At 53.3% G+C, this 10,348-nt stretch overlaps 1 protein-coding gene across 1 annotated transcript; it reads left to right on the forward strand.

Annotated features, from left to right (window-relative positions):
• The first annotated feature begins 324 nt into the window (after window positions 1-324).
• Cel (carboxyl ester lipase) lies at window positions 325-7,729 on the forward strand. The gene is made up of 11 exons (XM_032901857.1): window positions 325-396; window positions 2,354-2,504; window positions 2,585-2,707; window positions 2,945-3,142; window positions 3,711-3,841; window positions 3,993-4,100; window positions 4,255-4,372; window positions 5,673-5,859; window positions 5,985-6,188; window positions 6,863-7,060; window positions 7,357-7,729. The coding sequence occupies exons 1-11, from the start codon at window positions 331-333 to the stop codon at window positions 7,709-7,711; spliced, it is 1,839 nt and encodes a 612-aa protein (XP_032757748.1). The 5' UTR covers window positions 325-330; the 3' UTR covers window positions 7,712-7,729.
• Window positions 7,730-10,348: the final 2,619 nt, after the last annotated feature.

Below are 10,348 nucleotides of genomic sequence, written 5' to 3' on the forward strand. Positions count from 1 at the left end.
ATTCAATGTCTCAAGATGAAGCCCACCCATTTTCCTGAAGGTGACACTAACTGAACCCTGAGAGGACCATGCAGAGCACCCAGCACTCAGCCAGCCCTCCCCCCACCCTTCCCCTACACGCAGCATCCATGCCACCTGCCTCTGCTCCCAGGTGGGCAGTTACCCACACAGGTGCACTCCGGGTTCCCAGGGCCAGCCTGGCCTGGGAAAAATGGCCCATCCCACACCTGTGTGTCTGTGTATACATGCTATGCACACACATGACCTTGGTTCCAGCTCCATAAATACTGGAGAAGAGGCGAGAAGGCTGCCTAGAGGCAGACACTCACTATGGGGCGCCTGGAGGTTCTGTTTCTTGGCCTCACCTGCTGCTTGGCAGCTGCTTGTGCTGCAAAGGTAAGCAAGTCAGAGACCTCCAGGGGACAACGGCTCTCTCTCTCTCATTCATTAAGATCTGAAAACTGGGACAGAGCCTGGAGGATGGGGACAGAGAGCACAGAAAGGGACTGAGTAAGAGGTCAGGGAACCCAATAGCACTCCGAGCTCTGGTCCTGCCCGAGATACCCCGTTTATCTTGTTCACATGAAGTCCAGTGCATCATGCAAAACTGCACCGGAATCAGACTCCAGCAGTGTGTTTATATAAGGACGTCCCATGCACTGTTTGAAAATTATACTAAGAAGCCCACTATTGCTCTGTGGTTTCAGGTGTGTCTAAGTCTGGCAAACCTCTCCACAGACCCTGACTTTTCCTTTTTCAGAGCCCCCCACCCTCCCAACAGAGAAGCAGCTTGCCTGACATTACACAGCAACCACATCCTGTTCTTGAACAGGAATCTGAAATGTCTGTTCCAAATCAGGGCCCTGGCTCCCAAGTAACTTCCATTTCCTGCTCCTCCTGAGAAGGGCCGAGACCTACCTGCTGTGTGCAAGGCTCTCCTCCAAGAGGAGGCTGCAGCAGCTCTTCTGGGGTGCCTGTAATGCCTGCCCTTTAACCGTCCTTCTCGGGGGTGTGAGGATGAGGACAAGTCACAGAAAGCTCAACAGGTGCAGGAAGATGGCACAGGTCTCTGCACAGGGACCCCAGCAATTCACACAGCTCTCCAGCTGTTGATTCTTCAGCCCTTGTCTTGCTCTCTTGGGCCCTGGAGCCCATCCTCCCTCTCCTGGAGCCTGGAAGTTGGGGTTCTGGTCTGGGGCTCCTGCCATGGGAAGGAAGTTTTCTTTCTTGGAAGAGATTTTTTTAGGGTGTTTGAAGAACCTAAACTGTCCCCCTACTACTCCACTACCAGCACGCCCATCCTGCCACTGGTCCAAACTCAGGCACTTAAGTCTACCACTACCACACAGACTCACTTCTGAGAGGTGACCTCTCTCTCTCTCTCTCTCTCTCTCTCTCTCTCTCTCTCTCTCTCTCTCTCGCGTGCACACACATGCGTGCGTGTGCGCACACACACACACACACACCTAAGCTGGCTTTCTGACTCCTACCTGCTGTGTGCAAGGAACACACAGTAATCAGGAGCCTTAGATGCCCCAATGCTCTGTGTAGTCTCCCTGGTTCCTCTCTTTCTCCAGTTTTCTTACCCAGTTAGGTCCATCAACCTGGACTTAAAGGGCTGCTGGGATCCCAGCTTGGGCCACCTACTTCCCCCTACCTGAATGCTCGCACAGGGGGGAAGCAGGTACCATCACTGCTGCCAAGTGAGCAGAACCTCCTGCATGTGCCCTGGACCGATGCAGGCAGGGTAGGAGGGGACATGCACTGCACAGAGGTTAGGCAGCCTCGTCAACAGAACTTCCGGTGGCAAAGCCTCTGCACGTCAGTTTGCAGGGACAGTGGGCAGATGAGAACCTGACTCCAGGCCTCTGGTTGAGGCTGGACACCAAGAAGCAATGCCGATTGGCCCTGTGAAGACTTGAACATGGGGCCACCAGCTCCATGCCCATCTTGCTAGGCAGATGGGAGGGGTGAGGGAAGGAGAGTGGGACCTCAGAAACCCGTGGCTATGTTAGAAACATCCTGGAAGCATTGAGCATCCACCACTGTCTGTAGATAAACAGGCCTTCCCTCTGACAGCCATCAAGCCTTAGGGGAAGGTGCTGTGGCCCATCTTACCTACCAGGAAACTGAGGCCCCAGGTTTTAGCCCAGATCTAGACCGTCACTCCAGTTGAGCAGACGTGTGCTGAAGTGGCCTCAGATAGCTAAGGAAGGATGTACCAGAGTCTGAGAGGAAAGGGAAACAGCCCCTCCAGCACTTGGCAGGGGATCTGCTGGCACCCTTGAGCTCCCTCAGTCAGCCACTCAGGATTCAGGCTGGCCCATCTGACGCTGTCCTGTCTCACCTACAGTTGGGTGCTGTGTACACAGAAGGCGGTTTTGTGGAGGGCGTCAACAAGAAGCTCAGTCTCTTGGGTGGTGACTCTGTTGACATCTTCAAGGGCATCCCCTTTGCTACCGCCAAGACCTTGGAGAATCCTCAGCGTCACCCTGGCTGGCAAGGTGGGTGCTGGGTGCTGGGTACTGGGTGCTAGGCTGACCTTGGCTGGTTCTCTTCACACCTTGTCCTTCTCTCACTGTAGGGACACTGAAGGCTACAGACTTCAAGAAACGATGTCTACAAGCCACCATCACTCAGGACGATACCTATGGGCAAGAAGACTGCCTCTATCTCAACATCTGGGTCCCTCAGGGCAGGAAGCAAGGTCTGGATCCCAGTTTCCCAGAAGATCCGCCCCACCCCCAACCCAGAGCTCCAACCCTGTTCTGGATTCAATTCAGTGCTGCCAAGCTGAACAGCCCTGAAATCAACATTGAGGGGAGGAGGGGGGCGCTCACTGTTGATCCTCACAGCCCAGGCTGAGCACCTGCTCCAATAGGGTTAGCCAGCTGGCTGGGGAGAGGGCCTGCTGGTGTCTTAAGTCCCCGTCTGCCCCTTTCAGTGTCTCATAACCTGCCTGTGATGGTCTGGATCTATGGAGGTGCCTTCCTCATGGGGTCTGGCCAGGGAGCCAATTTTCTCAAGAATTACCTGTATGACGGGGAAGAGATCGCCACTCGAGGCAATGTCATTGTGGTCACCTTCAACTACCGTGTCGGACCCTTGGGTTTCCTTAGCACCGGAGATGCTAACCTTCCAGGTATGTGGGAGCCTCTGACCATGAGAGCAAGAATAATAAATATGCAGGACCCTGTGAACTCTGACCCTAGCAGATGGATGCACTTCAGAAGCTTCCAACTTGACAGCTGTGGAAAGGCCCAGAACCTTCTACACAGAGTTGGGATACTGGAGCTAAACTGTGAGACGTAGGAGCCTGAGGCAGCTATCAGGAAATGAGAGGGGACAGACAGAATGACAGAGAGGCAAGTTGAGTCCCAGAGACCGATAGGAAAGCCAAAGTAGACACAGATGCCAAGGAAAGACAGATAGGAGGAAGAAACGTGTGCAGAATGGAGTCCGGCCAAGCCACTGGTGGTTGTACCTCCCATGCCTCCCACCCATCCCACCTTTCTGACCCCTCCACCCGTCCCTCCCCTCCCTCCCCTGGTATTCCCCTTTAAGCTCAGCCTCCTGGAGATCCACCATTTGCCCTCCTGGGCACTGGTTGCTTCCTGTTCACACTGACTCTGTGTAATGTGAACTCATCTCTAGGCTCCTTCAGCTGTAGTGGAGGGCCCTCCTGATGAAGGCTCTCCCCTCACCCTCAGGTAACTTTGGACTTCGAGATCAGCACATGGCTATTGCCTGGGTGAAGAGGAACATTGCAGCCTTTGGAGGAGACCCCGATAACATCACCATCTTTGGGGAATCTGCTGGAGCTGCCAGTGTCTCTCTGCAGGTCTGAGGCCCTCTGGTGTGGAGGGTCTGACCCCAAGGTTAAGAGGTTAAGGGAGGGAACCAAGGGGGCCTAGGATAATGGTCAGAGCAGGGTGTAGCTGGGAGCCCTGGACCCAGGTACAGCCTGCTGATAGAACTTCTGGGTGTTGCAGACCCTCTCTCCATACAACAAGGGCCTCATCCGGCGAGCCATCAGTCAGAGTGGTGTGGCACTGAGCCCCTGGGCCATCCAGAAGAATCCACTTTTCTGGGCCAAAAAGGTGAGCACACAGGGGCAGGAGTAGGCAGCGTGGGGACCTGTTTCATTTCCATGCCACCCAGACCTCCATGCTGTCCCAGACCTTCTACTTGCCCTTAGTCATTCCAAGCCTCACCACCGGCCTTCTCTAACCTCCTGCCTCTGCCTTTCCCTAGATCGCTAAGAAGGTGGGATGCCCCACAGAGGATACCGCCAAGATGGCTGGGTGTCTGAAGATCACAGATCCCCGGGCCTTGACACTGGCCTACAGGTTGCCCTTGAAAAGCCAGGAGTGTGAGTGGCGCTCCTGGGCGGGAGGCATGTAGGGTGGAGGAGGAAGGCCCTTGTAAGACAAGGCTGAGCTCCTGGACAAGACAGAAAGGTGCCACACTGGGCCTGCCTCTTCCCTCTAGCAGGCCCCAATGGTAAAGAGGTGTCCCCCAGTACTCCAGGGACTTTTAAGAAGCCATATATGGCCAGGCACACACCCGTAATCGCAGCAGAAAGGAGGCAGAAGCAGGCAGATCTCCGTGGGTTCAAAGCTGGTCTGTTCTACACAGTGAGAGGACAGCCAGAGCTACACAGTGGGACTATCTTAAAAAAAAAACAAAAGAGGAAGTTAGGGAGGGAGGGATAGAAGGAATGAGGAAAGGACAGAGGGAGGGAGAAGAGGAGAGGAGTCAAACATTAGGTCAAACAGCAGAAACCCATACGCAGTTTCTGGGAGATATGTGGACCCAGACCCAGGGCCACTATGCTGGATGGCTCTGAAGCTTCCTTGTAAATGTGGCAATCATTTGTAAATTTCCGAACACCTCCTGTGGCATTTGGTCCTTCCAGCTGGGGCATGAAGAACCAGCCTGCTGGCCTAGGACACGGGACTTGTTCTCTGCTTACCCTTCCGAAGCAAACCAGGCAGTCTGAGCATCCACACCTTCCACCTTTCTTTTTTCTTTCCATGCCATAGACCAAGCCCAGAGTCTGTGCTCTGCCTCCGAGCACCTCTGCCACCCAAATGGGCGATTTTATTTGGAGAGCCACTGAAGAAAACCTGGCTGTGCTGGCCCCAAGGGAAGCCAGGGTGTCTGCAAGTCTAGAGGGCAGGCAGGCCACACACAGCGGCCAGCAGGCCACCGTATCCCTGGTGTAGGTTCAATAAGGAAAGGGCGAGCAGCCGTGGGTGCTCAAGCAGGAGGACAGACAGCCGTGGTCCTCAGAGCAGTGGGCTCTCCACGTGGTCGTGAGACAAAGTCTGGGAATGCACCCGGAAGTGTGCCAGTGACATCTAGCAGGTTACACTAGGGACACTGCTTAGCACCCCACACGGAGACAGTCACCCCTGTCACTAGCTGACTGTGGCCAAAGGTCCCTGGGGCTGGGGTTGAGGAACCTTGGTCTGGTAAGAAAAGAAAAAGGTCGGGGCTGGGATTTAGCTCAGCGGTAGAGCGCTTTACCTAGGGCATAGGCCCTGGGTTCGATCCCCAGCTCCGAAAAAAAAAAAAAAAAAAAAAAAAAAAAAAAGAGGTCAAGTCTAGTACAAAAGGCCAAGAGGAGGAAGAGGCAGGCACTTGAAGGTGTTGGCTCTCCCACCCAGACCCCATTGTGCACTACCTGGCCTTCATCCCGGTCGTCGATGGTGACTTCATTCCTGATGATCCCATCAACCTGTACGACAACGCTGCTGACATTGACTACTTAGCGGGTATTAATGACATGGATGGCCACCTGTTTGCTACCGTTGACATGCCCGCCGTCGACAAGGCCAAGCAGGATATCACAGAGTGAGCGGGGTGTAGCGGGGGCAGGATGAGAGGGAGGGAGGAGGGTGCTGTGTTGGGGAGAGCAGGGGCAGACGTGCTCCGGTCCACACCAGGGCAGTCCTCCATGTTTGATCATTCCCATGCAGGGAGGACTTCTACAGGCTAGTCAGTGGACACACTGTCGCCAAGGGGCTTAAAGGCACGCAAGCCACCTTTGACATCTACACTGAGTCCTGGGCCCAGGACCCGTCCCAGGAGAACATGAAGAAGACAGTGGTGGCCTTTGAGACTGACATACTCTTCCTGATCCCCACAGAGATGGCTCTGGCCCAGCACAGAGCCCATGCCAAGTGAGGTTCTGGGAAGGGGTTGGCTGCAGAGGCTCTTGAGAGGGCTGCCTAGGCTTCTTGGCTAACTAAACAATGACCATAGCTCTGGGCTTCCTATCAGTCAAGGTTAAAAGTGTAATAGGAATGGGGTTGGGGATTTAGCTCAGCGGTAGAGCGCTTGCCTAGGAAGCGCAAGGCCCTGGGTTCGGTACCCAGCTCCGAAAAAAAAAAAAAAAAAGTGTAATAGGAGTATATACTTTGTCTAATCATGTGAGAAATGTGAGTTTAGGTGGAAAATGAATGACCCTTGACCCTGGATTATGGGAAGAAGGAGGCTTCTGAATATTGTAGGGTGGAGACACGAACATTGAATGTGGGCTATGGTGTTTCTTTCCCTTACTATCAAGAACTTCAGTTCAGAGCTGGGGGTGGTGCCACATACTTTTAATCCCAGCACTCACAAGGCTGATCTCTGTGAGTTCAAGACCAGTCTGGTCTATATAGTAAGTTCAAGGCCGGCCAAGGCTACATAAAAAGACCCTGTCTTAAACAAACGAACAAACAAACAAACAAGCCCTAGTTTTTTGGTGAGTCTCACGGGTCCCCTCAGGCCCTGCTCTGTTCCTCCTGACTTCTCTCCAGGGCCCACCTCCCAAGGGAGGCCCCTACCACCCAGCTGCCTCTGCTTCCCACAGGAGTGCCAAGACCTACTCTTACCTGTTTTCCCACCCTTCACGGATGCCTATCTACCCAAAATGGATGGGGGCAGACCACGCTGATGACCTCCAGTACGTCTTTGGAAAGCCCTTTGCCACCCCACTGGGCTACCGGGCCCAAGACAGGACTGTCTCCAAGGCCATGATTGCCTACTGGACCAACTTTGCCAAGAGTGGGTAAGATGTGTGGTGGAGTCCAGGACCAAGGGCAGCAGGCTTGAGGGCTCCTGCATCGCTTTGGCCCTGTAGGCCTGTTCTCTCACTTGGGCAAACTTCTTATCCTCAAGCCTCAGTAGCTTGCACATGAGCAGAAGAGCTTCAGCCCTAGGCCCAGCCCCAGGGCCGAGCACATGCTCTCCACGACAGCCTCGAGAGGTTGGCTAGGATGGCCAAGCTGTCTGTGCAGAGCTGTCTGGGAGCACAGGCCTCCAGTCTCATTGCAGGCCCCTGCTCATTCTCTTCTTACTCTGCAGGGACCCCAACATGGGCAACTCACCCGTGCCCACACACTGGTACCCTTATACCACGGAGAATGGTAACTACCTGGACATCAATAAGAAAATAACCAGCACCTCCATGAAGGAGCACCTGAGGGAAAATTTCCTCAAGTACTGGGCTGTGACATTCGAGATGCTGCCCACTGTGGTTGGTGACCACACTCCCCCTGAGGATGACTCAGAGGCTGCCCCCGTCCCACCTACAGACGACTCCCAGGTTGTTCCTGTCCCACCTACAGATGACGCTCAGACAACACCGGTGCCCCCAACAGACAACTCTCAGGCTGGTGGCTCTGTGGAGGCTCAGATGCCTGTCGCCATTGGCTTCTAAAGTCCTATAAACCGGGGCTAGAGAGATGGCTCAGGAGCTAAGAGCACCCACTGTTCTTCTGAAGGTCCTGTGTTCAATTCCCAGCACCCACATTGCTGCTTACAGCTGTCTGATTCCGTCTACTGGTGTGCAGATGTACACGCAGACAAAGTGCCCATATATAGAAAATTCGTACATAAATAAAGTCTTATAAGCCTTGGTCCCAGGGTTCTCCTCTTATTAGCTCTCCCTCAAGAAAGCCTCAGCCATCACCATCTGGTATCTGGTTTGCTCCTAAAACAGCCTGGAGGAAGGAGGGACACCCTGTGAATGGTGACAGGCACTTGGCCCATTCCCTCCGAGCCCAAGGCTGCACGAGTCAAAGGACTCTCTTTGGGGATGGGTCAGTAGCAGTGTAGTGGGGAGCGAGGGGAGGCTTTTTCAGGCCACGAGCAACACCCTGGGATTCTGGAGGATCCCATCTATGAAGGGCATCCTGCAGCCCTGGCCAGCATGTGTGGCAGAGAGGCGGGGCCATCTGAGGCACAGGCAGCTATAGAAAGCTGGAACCTGCTTCATAGGCCACAGGGATGCTAACGGGAAGAGGCACCCTATGGCCTTAAGCACTGCACTCTGGCTTTCCCAAGCATGGTGCAGCAGGAGACGGACCCCTAAGGTTATCTGAGGGATTCCCACATGTCTGCAGGTAATCCTCCTCCTTAGACTTTTACAAAGGACTTTGAAGTTTACTTGTCCCTAAACTGTGACCAAATTCTCCACAGGTGTGGGGCGGCTTTCTCTTGGTCAGGAAACCATCCTCTCAAGAGGCTTTTGTCTGGAACCCAGGTCTTACAGTATTGCCCACGCTGGTCTCAAACGCTGGGCTCTTGGGCTCCTCTGCCAACAGCTTTCTGAGAAGCTGGGCCTAGGAACTATAGCTTAGAATAATTACGTACATTAAATGAGATAATTATGTTTCAAGCCAGAGTTTTGCCCTCTCTCTCACTCAGGTTAGCTTCCAACTCATGATCCTCCTGCCTCTGCCCCCACATGCTGCCATCTCAGGGATGCGACGTTGTGTTCAGCCTGCATGTGTCAAATTCCTAAAACCGTGCTAAACAGGTCAGCACGGCGGCTGAGTGGGGAAGGTGCCTTGTGGAAGCCTGACATTTAGTGTTCCAGCCCCAGAATCCACACAAAGGTGGAAAGAGAGAACCCGCTCCATCAAGTTGTCCTCTGACGTCCACACAGGTACACTCCCCAGTGAGAAATGCTCATTGGCAAGGTGTGACAGCACACGTGTCTCAGGCTAATTGGACCGTTTTCAGAAGAATTACACATGTGTCACTGTTGTAAAAACATAAAAAAATAAAAAGGGTATCTTTTATCCCCACTAGATCCGGCACCACAGTGCCTCAAGATATCTGCTGGATATCTTAAGCCTCAGTCAGCAAAGCCTCTCATCGCTTTGGTCCATCCCATATCACACTGCCGAAGGCCTCTCTCTAAGCCTGGCAGCCATCTCTCTACCTCTCTAGTTCCCAAGGCAGGTGTCCATGCCAGAACCACACATCCCAATTCTGTGGTGGCCCAGACCAGCCGCCCCACACTCCATTACACTTAAATTGCTACATGAAAGAACACGCAACACAATAGCCTCTGATCCAATTGGTAAGATATAATTGCCCACCTAGACACACAAAGCCCTGCACACATCCATCCCTTAAGAACATTCATAACAACCTGTAAAGGTACAGCGGGGAATCTTTTTTTTTTTTTTTTTGGTTCTTTTTTTCGGAGCTGGGGACCGAACCCAGGGCCTTGCTTCCAAGGCAAGCGCTCTGCCACTGAGCTAAATCCCCAACCCCTACAGCGGGGAATCTTAACGCCAGCCTCCATATTCTCTCTTGGCGGCTTCTCCTAGTCTCCTCCTCTCTTCCGTTCCTTTCTCCTCTTCCTTAAAACTTTCTCCCGCCCATCTTTTCTTCTAGTCCAACGACAGGCCTCATTCTATCTTGTACCTGCCTCACTGTGACATCATCCCACATGTCATCAATGCCACTACCTGCTTCTAAAACCCAGATAGGCGCTGGACCCTCTGAACAGCAAGCTTCCGCCTCCCTTCCCCAGCCCCTTGTGACCCGCTGTTTCGGCATCGTTTCAGATGCTTGTGTAGGGTGATGGGGGAAGCACTCGAGACCTGTCCACGGTCTCCAGCCCTGCTCCTGGCTGAGCACACCCCTGGTCTCTGGCTGGTGTCTGAGGATGCTGGGTACTCCTTTTGACTGATGCATAGTTGACAACGATGCTCTTGCTTCCAAATCGGAGCGACTCAGGTCCTCTACTTTTCTTTGCTGATCTAACTAAAGGCTTGTTAGTTTTGTTCATCTTTCCAAAGAACAGATGGTTCTCTATTCCATCCCTCTCTGGCGTGTATTTTCCCCATGTTCGTGCATGTGGTGTGTGCATTTGCATAGGTGTGGTGCATTCATACAGAGGCCAAAGGTTGATGTCAGTAACCTTCCTAGATTTTCTTCTGTGGTCCAGATCGAACCCAGGGCCCTTCCCCATGAATACAGGACATGTCTCCGGCACCCAGATCCTGCTTGTTTTTAAAGATTGATTTATTTTTATGTGGACGAGGTTTTACTTACATGT

This window comes from Rattus rattus, chromosome 5, assembly GCF_011064425.1.
Source record: "Rattus rattus isolate New Zealand chromosome 5, Rrattus_CSIRO_v1, whole genome shotgun sequence".
NCBI classification, from domain to species: Eukaryota; Metazoa; Chordata; class Mammalia; order Rodentia; family Muridae; genus Rattus; species Rattus rattus.